General features: G+C 52.8%; 2 protein-coding genes across 4 annotated transcripts in view; one reads left to right on the top strand and one right to left on the bottom strand.

The window, feature by feature from the left end:
* Dyrk4 (dual specificity tyrosine phosphorylation regulated kinase 4) overlaps positions 1-6147 on the top strand; it is a 29867-nt gene extending 23720 nt beyond the window's left edge. The window contains exons 12-15 of the mRNA XM_042672647.1: positions 1192-1252; positions 2119-2248; positions 4659-4834; positions 5573-6147. Of these exons, the coding sequence (XP_042528581.1) occupies positions 1192-1252; positions 2119-2248; positions 4659-4834; positions 5573-5871 (666 nt within the window). The 3' untranslated portion in view covers positions 5872-6147. The remainder of the gene's footprint in view (positions 1-1191; positions 1253-2118; positions 2249-4658; positions 4835-5572) is intronic.
* Positions 5908-21453, bottom strand: Akap3 (A-kinase anchoring protein 3). Of its 3 annotated transcripts, XM_042672654.1 has the most exons (6): positions 21337-21453; positions 21077-21223; positions 16726-16833; positions 14919-15014; positions 8695-10971; positions 5908-7294 (listed from the first exon to the last, which is right to left on the bottom strand). In XM_042672654.1, exons 4-6 carry the CDS (start codon positions 15012-15014, stop codon positions 7139-7141), a joined length of 2529 nt encoding a protein of 842 aa, XP_042528588.1. In that variant the 5' UTR covers positions 16726-16833; positions 21077-21223; positions 21337-21453; the 3' UTR covers positions 5908-7138. The 3 variants fall into 3 exon arrangements, with proteins under 3 accessions (XP_042528588.1, XP_042528589.1, XP_042528590.1); XM_042672655.1 differs by lacking the exons at positions 21077-21223; positions 21337-21453 and adding an exon at positions 17666-17910; XM_042672656.1 differs by lacking the exons at positions 16726-16833; positions 21077-21223; positions 21337-21453 and adding an exon at positions 17666-17910.
* Between the last annotated feature and the right edge of the window lie 305 nt (positions 21454-21758).

The following is a 21758-nucleotide window of genomic DNA, read 5'->3' as shown; positions in this document are numbered from 1 at the left end:
CTTGTTGTACCCTTCTCTTACTATGTTCTTTTTTCCCCCCAGAAAACTAAATAAAAATAGGTTAAAAAAATCAGAAATTTAGCTGGGTGCCAGTGGCTCCCGCCTGTCACCCCGGCTACTCAGGAGGCTGAGATCTGAGGAGAGCAGTTCAAAGCCAGCCTGGGCAGGAAGGTCTATGAGGTATCTCCAATGAGCCACCAGAAAAATGTTAGTGGAGCTGTGGCTCAAGTGGTGGAGCACCAGCCCAGAGCAAAAGAAAAAAGGTGTAAGCTATAGGAGAGTGAACGCTGGCCTTGGAGTTAGCAGTTGGAGGATCTGCATGCTGGTGAGCCTGGCAGAGAATGTGGTTTTCGAGGTGATTTCACGAACCATCCCTGAATTCCTGCTTGCAACAGGAAGGAAAGTGGGCGTGGGTTGGAGTTCTTGACTCCACGCTGACTCGGCTTCTGGTGACTTCCACAAAGATGAGGATGAGGGCTGGGTCAGCATGGATGAGCCTAGAACACACAAGCCTCAGGGCCGGCCGCCTGTGGGCACCTAAACGTGGTAGCAAGCAGGTGCTTACACCTTTCTTTCCTACTGCTTTCCATCTCCTCTGCATCTCTTCTCTTCTTGTGTGTGTGAGCGGACATGCACACACGTGTGCATGCACTGATACTAGGACTTGAGCTCAGGGCTTTTTGGACACTGTTTTTTTAGCTTTTTTGCCCACAGTGGGTGCTCTACCACTTGAGCCACAGCTCCACTTGGGGCTTTTTGGTGGTTTACTGGCAAGAAGAGTCTCACGGACTGTGAACCACGACCCCTAGGTCTCAGCCTCCTGAGTAGGTAGCTAGGACTAGAGGTGTGAGCCGCCAGCCTGTGTCATTCTACACATGTGGGGTGTGCCCGGGGACGGGATCCTGCTGGCACTGAGGGTGACGTGTGTCTCGCTGGCACGGCTGACTGGCGAGAGACCAGCGAGGCCAGCAGTGAGCGTGGGATGCGCAGAGCTCTCGGACGAGGCTCTGGCTCTGATCTGCTGCTTAGAAACCCCACGGTCCTGGACGAGGCTCTGGCTCTGATCTGCCGCTTAGAAACCCCACGGTCCTGGGACGTGAAAGGCAGAGTTTGGCCAGCACGCCCACCTGGCCCTTAACAGCCTTTGACCCCGGCACCCCACAGAGACCAACCCCGCTCTGCTTGTTTAAGGTGCTTGGCCTGCCGCCCCCCCACTTTGTGCAGACGGCTTCCAGGAGACAGACGTTCTTTGGTAAGTCCCTAGCTGCAGCTTGCATCGTCCCGTTGGGTTTCGAGAGGCACCAAAGGCCTCCACACCATGGGCCTCTTGGCAAGAGTAGTGGAGTTACCAGGCCCTGGTGGCTCACTCCTGTAATCCCAGCTACTCAGGAGGCCAAATCCAAGCAGGAGAATCCTCCAAGACTTCAGTTGTCTCCAATTAACCATCAACTCCCCCCACCCCCAATGCAGCTGTGGCTCAAGGGGTAGAGTGCTAGCCATGAGCAAAAAAGCTAAGGATAATAAACGTAGGCTCTGAGCTCAAGCCCCAGGACTGGTAAGAATCTCAGGGACTTTCCTTCCTGAGCTGCTTTTCCACTGTAATCCTCAGCTCTCAGCCTCCTGAGTCGCTGGGATGACAGGCGGGAGCCACAGTGGCTTTTCATCTTACCTGGTGGAATGGCAGCCACGTTGTCTACAGCTCTCCATTGCCACTACAAATTTAGTGTGCACATGAGCCATTATTGGGGCCCCAGATCCACTTCCTTTCCTGCCTGGGCTGGCTTCCAACTGCGATCCTCAGATCTGTCTCTCTTGAGTGGCTGGGATGACAGGCGTGAGCCCCGGCATCATGCAGCCAGTGCCGTTTGATTTAAACCATCTGACCTAGAAAGAACGCTCAAACACTACCAAGGGCAGAATAAGTTGCTTCCCCCCCAGCCCCCACATTAATGAGCTGAGCTGGGGGTGGGGAAGGAAGAGGTAAGAGGGCTGCAGACACCCCCCCCCCCCCCCCCACACACACACACTTGTAGGAAGCAGCAGAGGGGAGGGACAGCTGGGAGGTGATCCATGGCGACTTCCACCCGGAACTAAATACAGAATGTTGTATCTCTAAAGATTCCAAAGGTTTTCCTAAAAATATAACCAACAACAGGGGGAAAAAAAGGTACCCGGATTCCAAGGACCTGACCATGGTGCTGAAAACCTGCGACTCCAGTTTCCTGGACTTTGTCAAGAGATGTCTGGTGTGAGTCCACTGGGGTGGTTGTCTGCCTCCACTTTGCTTTCCAGTGGAGGCTTTCCTCAAGAGGCTGGGTGGGGAGACAGACAGTTGAAAAATAGCAACCGGGCGGGCACTGGTGGCTCACGCCTGTCATCCCAGCTACTCACAAGACTGAGACCTGAGGAGCATGGTTCAAAGCCAGCCCAGGCAGGAAAGTCCACGAGACTCATCTCTAGTAAGTTCCTACCTGCCCCTCAAACAAACAAACAAAAGCCAGAAGTGGAGCTGTGGATCAAGCGGTAGAGCACCAGTCTTGAGTATAAAAGCGGAGATGGTGCTCAGGCCCAGAGTTCAAGGCTCTGTGTGATACCTGCTCTGTTTTGCCCAGTCTGGCCGATGCTTTGGCCGATGCTACCACGTGCAATGGGAACGGGGCTCTGGCCGCTTACAGCACCCGTTTAGCAGCTCTAAGCGCATTTTCAATGTCAGAAACTTAGGCTGCGTATTTTGGTCGAGGCACGGTGTATGGGAAATCCTGCCCAGTGCTACTGTGTGAGGAATTTTACAGGCGCCTCTTCAAGGAGTGCAGGTAGATTTAGCTATGTAGCCTTAGCCAAGTCCAGGCCTCAGTTTCCTTTTCTATAAAATGAGAGCCTCCTCTGCCCTGCCAGCCCCGAACACCAGCATTTTAAGGAGCCTCTATCTCCATATTCTCTCCTGGGGGTGTTGACACACTTTGGAATCCTGGCACTATCTCAGAGGGGGAAATGTCGGGGTGTTTCTAGAAGTACCCTGAGATGGAGGGTGAGTCATGCTACACTCCTAGCTGGATGATGATGGTGGAGAAGGATCTTACACCCTCATTTCACCCGTGGTCCCCATCTCGACCTGTGGTTGATGCTGGGGTATGAATGTACCCTACAGACAGAAACAGAAGTACAGCCGTGGCTCAGGTGGTAGAGCACTAGCTAACCTTGGGCTGCAAAAGCTCAGGGAGTCTCCAGGACTGAGCCCAAGCCCCAGGACAGGTACTTAAAAAGAAAAAAAGAAACAGACAGAAAATTCCAGACACCCAGCCTAGCACCACTAAAGGTACTTTCTTTTCAAGTTGGAAAGATGAATGCATTACAAGATGACAGGGCCTCTTACTGCACCCGGTCCTAGTGCTAAGTACTCCTGGGAGGGATTGAGCTTGGAGCCACGCCAACAGGCTGCCAGGCGAGGGTGTCCAGATCGGAAGAGGGGAAACAGTTTACAGGCATTTGATGAAGAATCAGAAGGCTGAGTAGTCTAGAACGCTCCTTTCGCCCTCCAGCTGGAGTTCCTATGATGGAAGCTGGTCTGAAGGCGGTGATGGGGAGGTTTTCGGCAGGTGGCAGGCTGTGCTGTGAAGGGGGGCCATCAGGCAGGATTGGGAACTGTGTTCAGGTTCCTGGCAAAAGTCCCAGGCTCTGGTCCCCTCGGCTCCATCTCCTGCATAAGCAGATTTACCAGTGTTATGTGACTGACTGGTATTGAGAATGGCAAGGTAATTGGGTCATACCCAAAACGGCACCAGTCTGCTTGAGTTAGCTTCCAGTTCTCTTGTGCGAGTTATTTTCTGGGCGTAGTATTGAGGGTTTGAACTCAGGACCTGGCATTAGCTAGGTTGGTGTTTTGCCACTGGTACCATGCCTCCAGCCCAGCTTTTGTGCTGGTTATCTTAGAGATGGGAGTCTAAGAGAATTTCTGGCCAGGCTAGCTTTGAACCATGATCCTCTAGATCTCAACCTCCTGAGTAGCTAGGATTACCGGTGTGAGCCACCAGCGCTCAACTAACAGTAAGTAAATCTTTCATATTCTAGAACTCTCCAGTATTCTTTGTGATATAGTTGGAGGTCTAAATTTCAGTTTGGGGACTTGAAAGCATCTCTTTGCTTTGATCCAAATCCTGAAATTCATTTGTCAGTCATGGGGCATGAGGTAAAACTCGGGGCCTGGGTGTGCTCTACCACTTGGGAGAGAGAGCTCTGTTTCTTCAAATACTTCTAGAATTTTTAGAAATTCTAGGAAACATGGAATTCTTTTTGTGCTGGTCCTGGGGCTTGAACTCAGGGCCTGGGTGCTTATCTCTTGAGTTTTCTTTGGCTCAAGGCTAGCGCTCTACCACTTGGGCCACAGCTGCACTCCTGGCTTTTCTGGTGGGTAACTGGAGATGAGTCTCACGGACTTTCCTTCCACCGGTGCTGCTCGGCTCTCCAATGCCTGGCTGCGAACTAGGAACGTAATATGCTCCCCGGTTCATTATGCACCTTTTCTGAACAGATGGTTTCCAAGTCCTCATAAATCACATGTTCCAAGAAGACATAGTCTAATGAAAACTGTGGTGATGGGGGATGAAGTGTCCGGTAGTGACATTCCCCCCCCCCCCCCCCCCCCCCGCTGTCCTGTGCAGATGGGAACCCTCCCTCCGCATGACCCCAGACCAGGCCCTCAAGCACGCCTGGATCCACGAGCCCCGGAAGCTGAAGCTGCAGCCCAGGCTCCAGAACCTGAGGAAACCGGGGCTCTTCTCTCCTCCCGACACGGGCAACCACCGGGCGACCGACCACTTGGGCAGAAGCAGAAAAGGTACAGCAGTCCAGCGCACTACGTGCGCCCACTCCTCCCAGCCCCACCTTGGCCCGTGATCCCCTCCAGCCTCACCCCAGCTCCGCCTGCTGGGCTGTTCCCTTCCTCAAGAAACCCGGGTTACCTGGAGTCCTCCTTTTTGCCTCTTGTCTGATAAGATTTTTTTTCTGTCAGTTATGGGACTTGAACTCAGGGCCTGGGCGCTGTCCCATAGCTCTTCAGCTCAAAGCTAGCACTCTACCACTTGAGCCACAGCACCACTTCCAGTTGTCTTGGTGGTTTAGTCTCACGGATGTTCCTGCCTGGGCTGGCTTTGAACCGTGATCCTCAGATCTCAGCCTCCTGAGTAGCTGGGATACAGGCAGGAGCCACTGGTGCTCGGCTTCTGATTATTTTTCTCCTATATTAAAATGATTTGTCAATAGTGATCAGGACGATGTCCGTGGCATACAGTGTTACCAGTGAACTATTTTTCTATCATTACTAGTCCTTTATTGTGTGTGTATGTGTGTGTGTGTGTGTGTGTGCTAGCATTGGGTTTTGAATTCAGGGCTTAGGTGCTATCCCTGAGCTCTTTTGCTCCAGACTAGCACTCTCCCATTTGAACCACTGCTCCACTCCTAGTTTTTGGCAGGCTCGTTGGAGGTTAAGAGTCTCACAGACTTTCCTGCCCAGGCTGGCTTTGAGCCGCGATCCTCCAATCTCAGCCTCCTAAGTGGCTGGGATGCCAGGCGTGAGCCTGCAAGCCTGGCTGTCCAGAGGTAACCACACGCACCTCTCTCTGCCCTCCTCCAGCAGGTGAGATCATCAAGGAGGTCCCAGACAAGTTCAAGGATGGCACCAAACTAGCCCAGAGTTCCGGTGACCAGCAGGGCGCTGTCCAGCACCCAGCCGACAAGGTCCAGCTACCGCATCTGACCGAAGCTTCTGGAAAGCCAGAGGCTGTGACTGGGCCTGAGATTTCCATCACCTCCACAGAAGAACCGGGCAAAACGTCCTCCCCCCCGAACACAAATCTTTTACCGCCTCTTGTATGACCCTGGCCCCGGGTGACAGTGTTCCTTTCCACCAGTGACTGGATTAGAGGCAGCGCTTGTAGTGTACAATATTTCACATTGTTGTTGTTTTTAACACATAAAGGTTTATTTACAAAAAGAAAAATGGCCAGCTAATGTGGGATGGGGGTAGACGTCCACGGATCTGAACTGTGTGTGCACGGACGTACTGTGTGCGCGCACACGTGTGTGTGTATAGGAGGTAGTTTGAAATATATACTGTTGTAGGAATTCTAAATAAAAGCATCTTATTTTTTTCTTGCCGTGACTGCTCTTGTTTGGAGAGGATCGTGACGCCCTCATACTGTCAAGGGACTCAGATTCCCTCTTATCTGTGGCGTTTGGCTTTGTCTTCCTGTCCTCCTCCTCTTCTTTGGTTAGCTCCAATTCTGATGACAGACTGGGCCCTTAAGTCAAGGCCATGAAAACCTCCAGCCGAGATACACAGTTGTCTTGCAGCCGTGTCAGGACAGCACTGAAACGTGCACTGCCCGACGTGGCCAGAGGCCTGGGATGGAGGGAGGGCTTCACAGTGGAGCATAGGATGGGAGAGGGTGGAGCTCAGTTTTCCAGAGACATCCCTCCCCAGCAATGCCAAAGACAAACCACAACTCTCAGATCCAACCCTGTCCACGTGCTAGCTCTCAACTGCACACACACATCACTGTGTTTAGACCCGTGAAACTGGCCACACACAACATGGAGAAAACACCCAGGTGACACCACAAAAGGTGACGAGCAGGAAACCAAAGGCATGGGTTTGGATGAGTTGGGGGAAGGGGGAGCGTGTCCACAGTGAGTACGCGAGGTGGGAGAACAATTAGAAGCCAAGTGAGGAAGTTTCCAGAAAGAAAAAGGGTCAAGCACGAGTGGGACTAGACACCCGAGGACGGGGATGGAAGCTGCATACAGGGGCTGCTGGGAGCACGGCTGTGGCCAGGGGTCCGCCAGCGGGCCTGCCCTGTGGCTGGCTGTCTTGGCTCCCTGGCCCCGAGGGCGGAAGCAGGTCCTGGGTGCGGCTTCAGGGGCACCTGTCCGACTCTCTCCTCTCTCCACCCCTGCACCCCCAAGGAAACCAGGCTCTCGGGGCCCTTTAATTGTAATCTTTTAATTTTTCGTCCTTGCTCGCATGGACAGGAAAATCTGCAAAATCCAGTGGCTAGCATTAGATGACTCGTCTGATAGGCGTGGGTAGGGCTCTGGGGGTGGGGCGTGGCGAGGACGGGGCGGGGCCGCGGCCGGGCGCTGATCACAGGTTCAGCATCAGCCAGTCCAGCAGCTGCAGCCGGGTGACGTTCCCCACTGCCTCGTCCAGCTGCCGCTCCTTCTCGTAGCGCAGCACGGACTGCAGGACCTCCCCGACGCTGCGGCCTTTCTCCACAGCGGCGGCCGAGAGCTGGAGCAGCTGTGGAAGGCAGAGAGCAGGGCTGGAGGGGCGGCGGCCGGGCCGGGGCTCCACATGGAAGGGCAGGCGAGGGGAGCCCCCCACGCCCCTGCCCCAGACGCCCCAGTGATCCCCGAGGAAGATCTTCAGGGAGGACACACAGGAGCAACCACACGTGCAGCACAAAAAGCCCCTGCCTCCTCCCCTAGGAAGTGAGCGCCAGGGCTGGCGGCTGGGGCTTCAGGTGACAAAGTTTCTGCCCATCGAGCAGTTCCCAGTCAAGGGACGGAGCCACAGGATAGGAGGACATCTTTGCTCGCTACTCAACAGAGAAAGGATTCACACACAAGGAGCTCTCAAGACCACAACAGCAGCGGAGGAGCGAATTCACAAACGAGCAAATGAACTGACGCGAGTCAAAGACCCGGCAAACGTTCAACATCTTTAGCCAGACAGCAAATGCAAACCCCACCTACACTAAGATCCCCACACAGAGAAGGCTGGCGAGGGTGCGGGGAAGAGGACCACCAAGACCGGGCTGGTGGGTGCAGCCCCCACGGAGAGATCGGTATGGAGACTCCACCCCCCACATCTAGAACCTTCCTCAGCACTCTGCGGGTGGAGCAAGCTGTGTGGACACCCTAGCTTACTGCACCTCTGTCAGTTCCCAACAGCCACGGTGCCCGACACCACGTGGGGGAGCAAGCGCAGTCCTGCTAAGACTCACGCGGACGCTGGTTTCTCGTGTGGGCGGGGCGCTACCATCCTGTCTTCCGGCGCCTCAGCCACTCAGGGGAACAGGCTCACCTACGCAGACGGAAGCGCCCCCTTTCTCCATCTGTGAGGTCATCTTCCCCCTTGGGGGGGGCACGCTGTCCCACTGACCCACCACAAGCCCGCAGGCCCGCGCTCCAATGTTCCCAAGTCAACCGGACTCGGTGTCACCTTCCTCTCAGCCCTGGGCTTCTGTGCTCTGTGCTTCTGCTTTACTGCTCCGTAACTTGGCAAAGTCCAGACCTTCTCCCTCCTCATCCCCACCCTGGGGAGCTTTCCAGAAGCACTGTCTCCTTCTCCAGTCCTCCGTCCTTTCCCACACAGGTATCCGAAAGACAAGGCGCCTTAGGATCCCGCTTCCTTCCCCGGGAGGCTGCTCACCCGCGCTGCTGCCCACCCGCGCTGCTGCCCACCCGCGCTGCTGCCCACCCGTGCTGCTCCCACCAACACAAGCAGAAAACCAACCAACCAAACCCTTAGCAGCCCCCCCCCCCCGCCCCCCCCGGGACTACATCTCTGTGACTACGGAGGCACAGAATCTGGTCTCGCGAGAGCTTCAGATCCCTTCCCAATGCCATTCCCGAGCGGACACCCCCAGGGTTTGGCTTTCCAAGACGGCAGCCGGGCCCCCCTTCCCGGGGCCTTACCTTCTCCTGGATCCCTTCATCGTCGCCGGCGAAGTAGAGGATGGGGACGTTGAGCTCGGAGGCGGCCACCCACTGCAGCACGGCCTGCAGCTGCTTGTTCTGCACGGTGTCCGTGAGGTTGTGGTTGCTCACGATGACCCTGGGGATGGCGCAGCCCTCGGGCAGCTGCCCGTAGGCGCCCCGCAGCTCGTTGTGGATGGCCTGGTAGGCGTTCTGCAGCAGGGCCTCGGCCGTGCCCGTGCCCCGGGCCGGCAGGCACTCGTACAGGCTGTCGGGCAAGGCCGAGGTGGGTCGGCTGGCGTCGCCCGATTTGTCATCTCCCAGCTCGGCCAAGGGCGAGTCGCAGGACTTGGCGATGATGAGGCACAACTTCATCACCGAGTCGACCAGATGGTCCAGCATGTGGCCGGGCGCGCGGCCGTCCAGCTGGCTGGCCACCATCTTGGTGAGTCCCGAGAGGGTGCCGTCCACCTCCTCGTTGTCGCAGAGCCTGGTGGGGCACGGGGTCAGGGGTCGCTCGCACTGGCACTCCTCCCTCGCTGGCTGCTCTGGGACCTTGGAGGCGCAGCCGCGGTCCCCCTTGAAGATGGTCTCGCCCAGAAGGTTCCGGATGAAATTGAAGATGACGCTCATGAGGTCTTTCTTCTCGGCCTGCTCCTGGTCGCACACCCGGGGCGGGGGGTTGGGCCGGCTCTCGTCGGGGCTCCCGCTGTTGGGGAAGTTGGTGGTGGTGGCGGCTTCCAGGAAGCTCTGGGCGTCCATCCTGCCCCCCTGTGCCAGGTGGTACTGGATGAGCAGCAGGGCCGACACGATCAGGTCTTTGCCCCACGAGTCGGCGTCGCACATGAAGTTCTCCATGCTCTCGGGGTAGGGCAGCGGGGGGCTCAGGTCGCACACGTCCGGGGAGTCGAAGGGCGGGTCAGCGGCCAGGCCCGGCTCGGGGTGGGTGGCGGCCGCCGGGTCGGTGGTGGGCGACTTGGAGTCCTTCTGATGGTTCTTGTGCCACATGGTGAGTCCCTGCTTGATGATGTGCTCGCCCAGCGTCTCCATGCACGTCTTCTCCTTCTCTGGCTTGCAGGTGGAGTACATCCTCTCGCGGATCTTGGCCTCGGACTTCATGAAGTTCATGTTGCGCCCCTTCGGGTCGCCCCGGCCCTTCATGGACACCATGGAGAAGCTCTCGCACTTGTCCTTGGTCTTGCGCGCGCCCTCGGGGAACTTCTTGGCGAAGATCACGTTGTACAGCTTGCCCATCATGGCGTCCATGATGTCGGTGGCCTTCTGGCTGCCCTGGGAGAAGAGGCTCCGCTTCACAGCCGAGATGAAGTCGGTGTCGGTCATGAGGGTGCCGGTGACGTTGTGCAGGTTCTTCATGAACGAGTCGATGAGGTCCGACACCACCTCCTTGGCGTGCTTGATGAGCACCTGCTTCAGCAGGATGGTGGCGATCGTCGTGTCCTTCACCTGGATGCGCAGCGTCTTCATGATCGACACCATCATGTCTGACACCACGCTGTTGGCGTAGGTCATGATGCCCTGGCTGACGGAGGCCGTGAAGTCGTCGGGCCTGTCGCGGCCCGAGAAGATCTTCCGGTCTCCGGGCAAGGCCCGCCCCCCCTCGCGGGCATCGCCCGCGTTCCGAGACTCGAACACTTCCTTGTAGAAGAACGACTTCTTGGACGAGGGCTTGTCATCGGGGCCTTTGTTCTCCTTGATCTTCAAAGTGCTCTTGTATTTGAAGTTCGGGGGGCTCCGCGAGGACCCCAGGGCCCGGTCTCCGGAGCCGGGGGCCTTGTCGGGGGCCACGGTCTTGGAGCACGCGAAGACCGTGTCGTCCACCAGCTCCGAGGCGATGGTGCTGAGGCTCTTGGTGGGCGCGGGCTCGTCGCCCAGGTAGAGCGACTGGTGCACGCACTTGTTCTCCGAGCCGTCGATCTTCTCGTTGATCTCCTTGCGCGCCATCGCGATGACGAGGTTGGTGAGGCGGTTGGCGTAGAAGGAGACCTCGTCCACAGAGCTTGAGTTGCCCAGCGGGGTGCCGGGGCACTGCGGGTTCTCCTTGTGCGTCATCTCGAAGTGCAGCCGCCCCGGGCTGCCCTTGGCCGTGGTGCTGTAGTAATCGATGGAGAAACCTTTGCGCACGTCCGCCGGGCTGGCTGGCTCCTCACCCAGAGAGGACTCACCGGGCTTGAACCGGAGATCTTGGAGCCCTGCCGTGCTCTTCTCCAAGTCTCGGCGGAGCCAGCTAAGGACTCGGACAGGATCTGTTGACTCATTCTCCAAAAGGGAAACACACAACAAGACAATGTCTCACCATGGAGCAAAGGTATGGCAGAAACACCGCGCCCCGCTCCCGACAAAGGAGACCCACGTTTATCGAGTGCGTACTGGGGGACCAGGTGCGGACTTAGGGCTTCTGTTACCACTATCTCATTGAATGGGGTTCTCATCATAAGGCTCCACGTTAATACCCTATCATGATCCCCATTTTACAAGAAACCAAAAGGTCATTATGAGCCTTTCAAGGCCTAAGTGGGAGGCCAGAGTCCCCAGTTTCTTAGGGTCTAAGAGGTTGTCAGCCCCACTGAAAAGATCCTTTCCTGCCTGGGCTGGCGGCGTGCCCTACCAGTGCCTAGCTTCAACCACGTATTTTAATCAAAATCCCTTTTCAAAAGAGTTACTCTTTTCCCCCTTTCATGAAGGAAACTAAGCGAAGGGTGGCGATGTGTATCTGGAACGTCTCGCGCACACCAGTCCAACCACTGGCTCCAGAGTAAAATACAACCAAGAACCAACTAGCAGCCCACATGGATCACACCACAACCATCTACACTTCAGTCAGAAATAATCCCTAAGAGTTCTCTTGGTCACAAGGGGAGGCTGGTCTTACCAGATGGGGCCTGACAATCGATCTCCTTGTGTTTACGCTATTGGAAGTTTGCATGAGGTGTATTAGCTTTCAATTCCTCCAGTGCTGCTCTTCCTGACTCTGAGAGCCTGGCCGTGCCAGGCATATAACCTGCAGTTCCTGCCCAAACAGACCTAGCTACAAACTTCTCCAGAACTATTGCGTCAAATGAGTACCGCAACCATTTGTTTGTGTATGTGTGTGTGTCCTGGCTAGGGCCTGAACTCAAGACCTGGGCACTGTCCCTGAGCTTTTGTGCTCAAGGCTGGCGCTCTACCACTTGATTTACAGCTCCCCCTCCGGCCTTTTGCTGGTTCACTTTTCTGCCACAGCCGGCTTCAAACTGTGACCCTTAGACCCCAGCCTCCTGAGTCGTTAGGATTACAGGTGTGAGCCACTGGTGCCTCCGGCTTTTTTTTAAAGTCTAAAATGTGCACACTCCAAGACTCCAGGTGACTTAAAGCAATGTGGGTTCTGGGCCCAAAGATCAAGTCCACACGTTAATTTTCCTGCCACTGCCATCCAGCCGGCCATCTCTGCAGACCCGCTGTGTCTCCTGTTAAGCAGTGGCACTTCTGAGTCAAGTTCTCCTCGAGGAGTATGGGAAGGTTTCTGTTCAGCAGCGTCCCTCTTCCCTCATTAGCTCTGGCCACGCCCCCTTCCTTAACCACTACAGCCCTGGCCGGAGCCAGTCCACTTGGTAAATACTCCTGAGCTGTGGTTATACGTGTGTCCATTTCTTAGAGCCTTAAAGTTCTATTTCGATTTTCACATGGTGAGATGGTGAATGGTTAAAGCTCACAGGCAGAATTTTTTCTGTTCTGTTTTTAATCTCTCGAAATGCTTCTCAATTAGCAAGACAAAGCAAGACAAAACAGAATGAAATTTTCATTCATTTCATCTCACAGGAACAGGAATCTGCCTTTTCCCTACAGGACAGGGCAGAGGTCAGGAGAGGACCCCACGGGAGCACCTACAAAAGTTGTCAGACTGCAGGAGTTTCACATTCATGACTCACATGCCTTCAAGTTTGAAGTGGCTTTGCCAGTGTTTGCTCTCTTAGGGTCTTATGGATAAGAAAACAGATCTGGGGAGAGGAAGAATAGTTCTGTAATACAACGTGTAACTGTCTGTGGAAGCCACATAGAGACCCTCCAAGAATCGAGCTGCTGATGAACAGGGAATGGGGGACCAAGAAAGAGAACAAACCCGTGGGGGCTGGACTGAGCAAACGGAGGAGTTCCTGCAACCAGGAAAATACAGTGAAACAGAGGATGTGGAGAACAGAGGCTGTGAGACTGGCCAGAATGCACTGTGTACACGGGTGCGGAACAGTAATGACGCATCCTCTTGTATAATAGTGGGAAGGAAAGGAAGGAGAGAGGGAGGGAGGGAGGGAGGGAGGGAGGGAGGGAGGCAGGCAGGGAGGGAGGCAGGCAGGGAGGCAGGCAGGGAGGAAGGGAAGGGGGGAGGGAGGGAGGGAGGCAGGGAGGGAGGCAGACAGACAGAAGATGGATCATCTGGACTAATGGGAACAGATGTTTGGTGAACATTAATGCCCTGCCATGGACTGTGATAATGATTGCACTAGAATATGAGACTCTTCTTCCTGTGTGTGTGTGTGTGTGTGTGCGTGCATGTGTGTGCGTGCATGTGTGTGTGTACGTGTGTGCGTGTGCGTGCGTGTGTGCACGTATGTGCGTGCCTGCGTGTGCGTGCCTGCGTGTGTGTGTGCGTGCGTGTGTGTGCGTGCGTGCGTGCCTGCGTGCGTGTGCGCCTGCGTGTGTGTGTGCGTGCGCGGGTGGGCGTGTGCGCCTGCGTGTGTGTGTGTGTGCGTGCACGTGTGTGTGCGTGCATGCGTGTGTGTGTGCGCATCTCCATGAATGCAGGTCCTGTGCTCTGTTCTTTAGCTTTTTCACTTAAGACTGAAGCTTTACTGCTTGAGCCACAGCTCTACTTCTGGTATCGAGTATCACAGACTTTCCTGTCCGGGCTGGCTTTGAACCTCAATCCTCAGATCTCAGCTCCCTGAGTAGCTAGGATTACAGGCGTGAGCCATGATGCCCAGCTTTCATGTACTTTCATGGTTCTTAATACCTTTCCCTAGAGGTCTATGCAAAGACACTGGCTTCAACCCAAACCCACCCTAACTGAAGGCCTTGCTTTGTGACTCTGGGTCTAGACTGTTGAAATGTTGTCCTGGTGGCTTTGTCAACAGAGGGCACTGGGGGAGCGGGGGGCATTGGGGTCACAGGACGAAGGGCAGCCGCTGGCAAGCTTCCTGTGGGCCCTGCTCTCTCCAAAGGTCGTGGAAGCAGCCCTGGTTGGAGGAGACGAACTCTTAGTCTCTGCCTGCTCCCTCTCCCTTTCCCTCTCCCTCAGCCCAGGGGAATAGCTGCTTTCTGCACTTGTTCCTTCTGGAATTCCTGAAGTCCCTCCTCTTCATGTCTTTTGGTCGTGGATATGTGTTAAATCACTGGTGTGCTTTGCCATCTTCCAGTGGGATCTTGCTTGTGCCAGTGGCTGAGGCTGGGTAAAGTTTAGAGGCTGCTGAGCGTAACAACAGGGAGACGAGATACAGTTCTTAGTCTCTGCAGACTTCCTACCCTAAATTTAGCAAAGCACCTTCTAGGAGGAGCCTTGTAGTTATCTCCTTCCAACCCACAGCTGCTTGAAGAGTAAAAACCAAACAAAAATGACAGCTACGGTACCTACTTTTTAAAGGTCATAGCCTATTTCTCCTACTGAACACTATGTCATAGTTTCTGTTTTGGGTTTCTTTAGAGACTGGGACATGAACTTGGTATTGGCTACTTTTGTTCACTGGCTGCTGTATAATAGTGGGAAGGAAAGGAAGGGAGGGAGGGAGGGAGGGAGGGAGGCAGGGAGGGAGCCATGCCAGCAACTCCTATTTTGGATTTTGAGTATAGAATTTGTTGAAAAAAAATTGGGAATTTTTTTCATGTATAAGGAACTCATTCTTTTTCCCCCACCAAGACCACCACTTTCTAATAAGGGGCTGGATGCTAGTGGCTCATACCTGTCAGCTAGTCAGGAGGCTGAGATCTGAGAATTGTGGTTCAAAGCCAGCCTGGGGAAGAAATCTGCATGACTTTTATTTCCAATTAGCCATCAAAAAACTGGAAACAGAGCTGTGGCTCACACGGTAAGAGCACCAGCTGACAGGGCCTAGGCTGTGGGTTCTAGCCCCAGTGCTAACACACGTGCATGCACATGTGCACCCCCGCCCCAGACGGTGGAGTCAGACTCAGCTCCACATCTGTAGCTCAGTGCTGAGGAAGACATTCACCCTTACCACTTTCCATTCCTGGGGTTGGCTGTCTCCAGGGGAATAGACATCAACTTTGCAGACTCCATTTTGGCTTTGTAACCAGTCAACCTTATCCGCCATCTACAAGGAAAAGGGGAAAAAAGAAAAAAAAAATCACCAAGGACAGGGAGCACAAAATCAGTGATCGCCAGGATGCAGGAAGCAGTGTTTTCAACTGGAACCAGACACAAGAGCCTGGGAGACACACTGAACTCTGGGTATTTTTATCCGCTGCTCTTCCAACACACGTGTCTCTTCAGGGATGGGGCCAGTGCTGGCGTGTGCTCAGGCTCATATGTGCTCTCTGTGATCATGACTTGCTTTTCAACCCTCCCTGCACCTTCAGATTCTCCGTGGACACTCCGAACTAAATGTAACCAGAGCACATTACCTTCCCTCTTGCCTGGTTCTACTTAACCGAGGCTATATGATGCTGATGCTGATGACTGACCTGTTTGTTATCCTAAGCTGAAGTGGTATTTATATACAGCTGCTTAGAATCAGTGGCCTATCGCTAGAAGCAGCACCGGATGGGCGCCTGCTCTGTGCTCCCTGGCCACATTTCAAAGCCGGTCCACAGGAAGTGTCTGGCTCACTAGCAATGTTCGTTTTAGAGGACTGTGGCGGTGATGAGGGTATGGATAAGCCCGGTGGAAGGCACAAACGGATGCATCATGAGTTACAAAGAAGCGTGGCTAACTATTAAGATGCTTGTTCTTTGTGCCCACAAAGATAGATTTAAACCTGCCTCCCCTCTCTAGGGACTCAGTCGCTAAACAAGGAAAAGTTCCTCACTCCTGCTTAGAACATAATGCAATGGGCTCTCCACATTGATTACCGCCCCCCCCCCCCCCCACTACTCAAGGAACCGTTGGAAGATACCAAATCGAGCCTAGGCATGATGCTACATGCCTGTAATCCCGGAGGGAGGAGGAGGATCACAAGTTTTGAGGCCAGTCTAGGTTCCAAGCCAGTCCCTCTCTCATGGACAAAAGGGATGCTGACTGAATCTGAGCTACCATTTCCAGAAAATCTTCTTTCAACTGGTTTTGGATTGAGGAAATACAGGCACAGGAAATGCTGTAGAAGTTCTCTGGGTGACCTTCTAATGCACACTCAGAACTTAGTGAATCCTGAGCCAGGGGTTCATCTGGAGAGACTCTAAGGAAGGTGGGCAAGCTTTGGAAAGATAATTGTAGGGGGGGAGGGGAGGGAGACAAACTTTTTTCCTGAGATGGATTTCCTAACTTTGTTACCTTTGCATAATGTTTTGTTATCTTAGCAAGGAAGTTAATGTCTATGAGGTGAGATGACATTTTCTATAACAGCTCGTGTATCACATATGTGTATATATATATATAGATAGATAGATAGATAGCTATGATATATACAATATATAACATACCATCTACGCCATACACGTGACATGTGCATGTGTAACACATGATCCAGTATCACATATACAATCTTTTCTCTTGGTGGTGCTGGGAATGGAACCCAGGGCCTTGTATATGCTTGGCTAGGGCTGTACCACCGAGCCACATCCCCGCCCTCAAAAAGGTTGTATGCTTGCACTGTAACCACGAAGAAAAGAACTAATGAAGTAAAGAATGATTATCACTTCACCGAACTCTGAGAAAACCAGATGGTTGACAGTGCAAATCAGAGCCAGAACTGTACGTCTCTTAATCTCCACTTTGTATTTCATTTCAGTGAGGTGCTTCTCCGCACCAACAGCCTCATTTCAGCTGTATATACTATGGTAAGCTTAAGAACGTAAGTGGTGACTTACTCTTTCTGAGGACGGGTTCTGAGGTATGAGGAAAGCTCTTGATTAATAAGTTGTCTTCACTATTCCTAACTTTATCAACCCCTCCTGCCATGTAATAAGATAAGGAATCTGCAATGGGAAGACACACACACACACATACACATGATTAATTTTACATACGAATTCTACTGCTGTTATAACAATGAGGAACCTGACTTACTTGATGTTTTCATACGTGCACTCAAATGACCAGCACAAAATAACATTTCAAGTTCACAGAGGTTTTAGGTGGTAGTGATTTAACACGTATACACAACTAAAAGTCATGAAGGGGAAGGACTTTATTTAGGAATTCCAGGAAGAGCAAGTGCAGAAAGCAGCTATTCCCTGGGCTGAGAGGGAGAGGAAGCACGCAGAGACTAAGAACTCTCGAGAGTTCCTCTCCTCCAACCAGGGCTGTTACCACCACCTTTGGAGAGAGTTCGGCCCCAGGAAGCTTGCCAGCGGCTGCTCTTCCTCCTGTGACCCCAGTGCCCCCCGTTTTACCCTTAGGGCATTCGGACAGTTGGGAGATGGCAAAAAAAAAAAAAAAAAAGTTCCAGGGATAATTCTGGAAATGACTACTGTCATTCTTTGCCTCAAATCACTGCTACATAGGGAGAATTCTGGGGAATCTACACCCCGATCCCTAACAAGCTTGGGTCGAAGCTGGAAGGGGAAGAGGCAGGAAGGGGGATAAGTAATCCCAATTCCCGGATCTCACAACACTCTGCAGGGATTCTTTTGGGGAATTTGAACACATAACCTCAGGCAGTCAAATACACCCAACCAACACAGAGCTAACATGTCCTAACGCTCTTCCTCTGCTTTCCATGTCCTCCGTGGTGAGGCTCGTCTGAGATGGGTAAAACGCCCTCTGATTGTTCCGGGGTGGCTTTATTGGCCCAGTGGGGTTGCCTACCTCTGTAGCTCGCGAACAGTGAACCACAGAAGATTCCAGAACACACTTTGAAAGTCAACAAAGATGCTGGGCTGGGATGTTCTTGCTCAGCTCAAGATCTTGATTCCTCCTCCAGCCTTCCATGCACCTCACCCTTGTTGGGACTGGGGAGTGACATCAGAATTGCAACTGGTGACGTCACCGTCTCCATGGCAACCCTGTGAGGCTACCAGAGGGGTCAGGGGCAGGTGAGGGGGAGGGCGAAGCGGCACTGCGGGGCTGGCTGCCTCTCTCGCAGAGGTGGGGGACATGGGAAGAGGCTTTCCGAATGGACGCCAACCAAAAACAACAGAGTAAATACTAGTAATGAACTCAGATGGCTGGAGAGGAGAATAACAATTGAGAGGCGAATTCAAAGCCCAGGAAATCAATTCGTTGTGTTGGAGCCAGCTTGGAATCCCATTTACAAGCCTTTAATCTTATTTTTTGTAAAAATAGACCTTTTCGACTGGCACTGGCTCCTACCTGTATTCCTTCCTGGCTACCCTGCCGAGGCTGAGATCTCAAGACTGGAGGTTTCAAACCAGCCCAGGTAGAAAAGTCCGTGACTCCAACAGCAAAAAGCTGTGATGGAGGGGTGGCTCAAGTGGTAGAGCTCTAGCTCAGTAAGCAAGCTGAGCTCAAACCCTGATACTAGCAAACAACAACAGAAAAGAAACAACCCCAAACCTTCTGGATATTTTGTGTAAAGTTGTAGTAATTTTCATTTATCCCTCCCTCTCTGCCTCCCTTCCTCCCTCCTTCTAGGTTATAAATTGCTTTAGATAAGCAACACACTAGCACTAATATACTCTACCCAATAACTAAACTGAGGAACCAAGCTGGGAAACATCAACAGGCCTTCACACTTTGGCTTGGTGTGTTGGTACTTCACCACCTGAACCTCCAGTCTGTTATTTTGCTGGTTAGAGATGGAGCCATATAAACTTTCCTACCAAGGCTGGCTTTGAATCATGGTCCTCTGGATCTCAGTCATCTGGGTAGTGAGGACTGTAGGTATGAGCCACCAGTGCCCAGCTTCATATAGTCTCTTGAGAAATGTTACTTTGAGGCTCAAGTGGTAGAGTATCTGCTTCACAAGTCCCGAGTTCAAACCCCAGTACTACTTAAAAATTTAAAAAAGGGTGTCAGGTAATGGTGTCTCATACATCCAGCAACCTGGGGACCCAATCTCTAAAAACTAATCAGCTAAAAGTAGCACTGGAGTGTTGCTCAGCTGAGCAAGCAAGCCCAAAAAGTACAAGGCTCTGAGTTCAAACTCTGGTACCATCCTCCTCCAAAGTGTTAAATACCTGCAATTAATGGTTATATATAAGATGAGCACAGTTCCAGGAAGCCAAAAGAATTCCCCCGAAGGCAAAAAGATAGCTTAAAAACAGAGTCAAGGGGCTGGGAAGGTGGCTCAGTGCCTGAGGCCCTGGGTTCGATTCCTCAGCACCACATAAGAAAAAAAAGCCGGAAGTGGCTGCTTATCTTTTTATCAGATCTCAGTTGCTGTATCTTTAAAGAAATTGTACTTGGTTGACTCTTAAAATTGTGTGTGTGTGTGGGGGGGGGGGGGGCGCGCCTGGAAGGTGGCTCAGAGGCAGAGTGCTTGCCTTGCATGTATGAAGCCCTGGGTTCGATTCCTCAATACCACATAAGTGAAGAAAGCCAGAAGTGGTGCTGTGGCTCAAGTGGTAGAGTGCTAGCCTTGAGTTGAACTGAGGGACAGTGCCTCCCCCCCACTACCACCAACAAAAAGAAAAAAAGCAAGAAAAATATTTTGTGTGTGTGTGTGTGACAGTACTGGGGCTCAAACTCAGGGCTTGGAGGCTTCCCCTTAGTTTTTTCACTCAAAGATAGCACTCTACCACTTGAGCCACAACTCCACTTCTGCCTTTTTGATGGCTAATCTTGTAGACTTTTCTATGGGGGCTGGCTTTGAGCCACAGTCCTCAGATCCCAGCCTACTGAAGGTAGGCCAGAAGGACTTGTGTTTTGTTTTGACACTTCGGTAGCACTGGGACTGCACATGCCCACATCTGCCACCTTGCAGAAAACACTTCATGCCACAGACCCTCAGAATAACTATGAAAGCAAGAGCACAGGCGCTACTTACCACTGCAAGGTGTGGATGGTACAGCTACATCGAAGAATTACAAGAATGGAATTAGTCAAATAACCTGTTTATGAGAGTCAGTGTTCTTAAAAGGGTGCACACACAAACACTACAAGCAATTATACAATACCTTGAAAGCCATAATGCAAGCACAGGCATAGATAGCAACTAGCTATTTGGTCTTTGTGTGTTTGTCTGTCTCCTGGTCCTGGGGCTTGAACTCTGTTACTGCAAGCTGCAAACGGCATGAGCTGCCGGTGCCTGGCTAACGTACTTTAAAACTTCTAGACTCTACTGATTCCAGAAGTCTCTAGACCCATGCAAATCCTCAAAGGGATCTATGGCAAAAACAAACACACAAAAAGCCATTCCTCTAGAGAGCCAACTGGAGTTTCCCTATAGAAAATAACAATTCTTGGGTATCAGTGTCATCGGGTAGTCCTAACTACTAAGAAGGCTAAAATCTAGATTATTGTGGTTTGAAAGAAGCCCAGGCAGGAAAGTCTGTAACACTCTTAGCTCCAATTAATAAACAAAAAGAAGTAGAGCTGTAACTAAAGTGGCAGAGCACTAGCCTTGAGTGGAAAAGCTTGGGGACAGCATTCTGGCCCAGGACTAGTACTCCTCTCCCTCCCTTCCCCCCCCCCAAATACAAAAAACCCAACAAACTCTTCAGATGCCTAACAAACACTCCAGATTCACCCCTGAAGCTCTCCTGGAATTGTCAGTCTCATGGTGGCTAAGTGCTTCCATAAAAGAACTAAAACTCCCAAACTGGTAACTGTATATAAGTCAGTGAGCACATTTCTTTTTGGACAGTGTCACCTCCTTCCCTTCCTCTCTCCCAGTTTTCCCCTCCTGTCCCCACCCACAAGTTGTAGAGTTCATTTTCCACATAGTGTCCAGTGAGGACCACCACTGCCTTTGTTCACCCTTTGTCCTTCCGTTTTTATAATGACTTCTTTTTAAAGAGAAAAACTTGGGATGTGGCTCAGTGGTAGAGTGCTTGCCTGGCATGCATGAAGCCCTGGGTTCCATGCCTTAGTACCACATACACAGAAAGAGCCAGAAGTGGTGCTGTGGCTCAAGTGGTAGAGCACTAGCCTTGAGCCAAAGAAGCTCAGGAACTGCGTCCCGGAGCTGAGTTCAAGCCCCAGGACTGGGAAAAATAAAGGGACTTTTTTCCCCCTTCTTTACTTTTTTTTTTTTTTTAATCTGCATTTTCTTGCTGATTCTGCCTTCTTTCTGTATGGTGTATTCACGTGTGTTACCTTCGGGAGGTCCCGGAGCTGGAGGGAGACCAAACGCAGCCGTGGAGCTCTTGGGACGTGGGTGAGGGAACTGTCCGCCTCGTGGGTGGGTGGGAGAGTGTGCGCATCCCCTGACTCGTGTCGTCGGGATTCCTCTGTACACCACCTCTGTAGGACCAATAAAGCACGTTAATTATAGACAGAATGAAAACATGATATTCAAATAACCAACCAACCCCCAACCCACATTAGACCCCGGGGCAGAGGCCGTCAGCACCCACCTGGGCCACGGCGATCCTGGGCAGAGTTATCCTTCCCCGGGCCTGGGGTGGGGGGGAGAAGAAAGGGTTCCCCCCCCCCCCGTAGAGAGAATGTTCTCGAAGGACTCCACATGCATCCATCTGGGGCCGCCACGCTGCTGTACTCAGAGTCGTCTTTCCCCGGGCCCGGGGTGGGGGGGGGGGAGGGAAAGGGTTCCCTACCCCCCACAGAATGTTCTCGAAGGACTCCACATACATCGATGGGGGGGGGGGCACGCTGCTGTGCTGAGCCGTCCTCGCCTGGGGCCCGGGGTAGGGGGGGGGAGGGAAAGGGTTCCCCACCCCCGAGAGAATGTTCTCGAAGGATTCCACATGCATCGATCTGGGGGCGCCATGCTGCTGTGCTGAGTCGTCTTTCCCCGTGTGGGAGGGAAAGGGTCCCC

The sequence above is a fragment of the Dipodomys spectabilis genome, unplaced genomic scaffold (assembly GCF_019054845.1).
Source record: "Dipodomys spectabilis isolate Male_0828 unplaced genomic scaffold, ASM1905484v1 ptg000752l, whole genome shotgun sequence".
Classification (NCBI taxonomy): domain Eukaryota; kingdom Metazoa; phylum Chordata; class Mammalia; order Rodentia; family Heteromyidae; genus Dipodomys; species Dipodomys spectabilis.
This window is presented reverse-complemented; position numbering and strand designations above follow the sequence as displayed.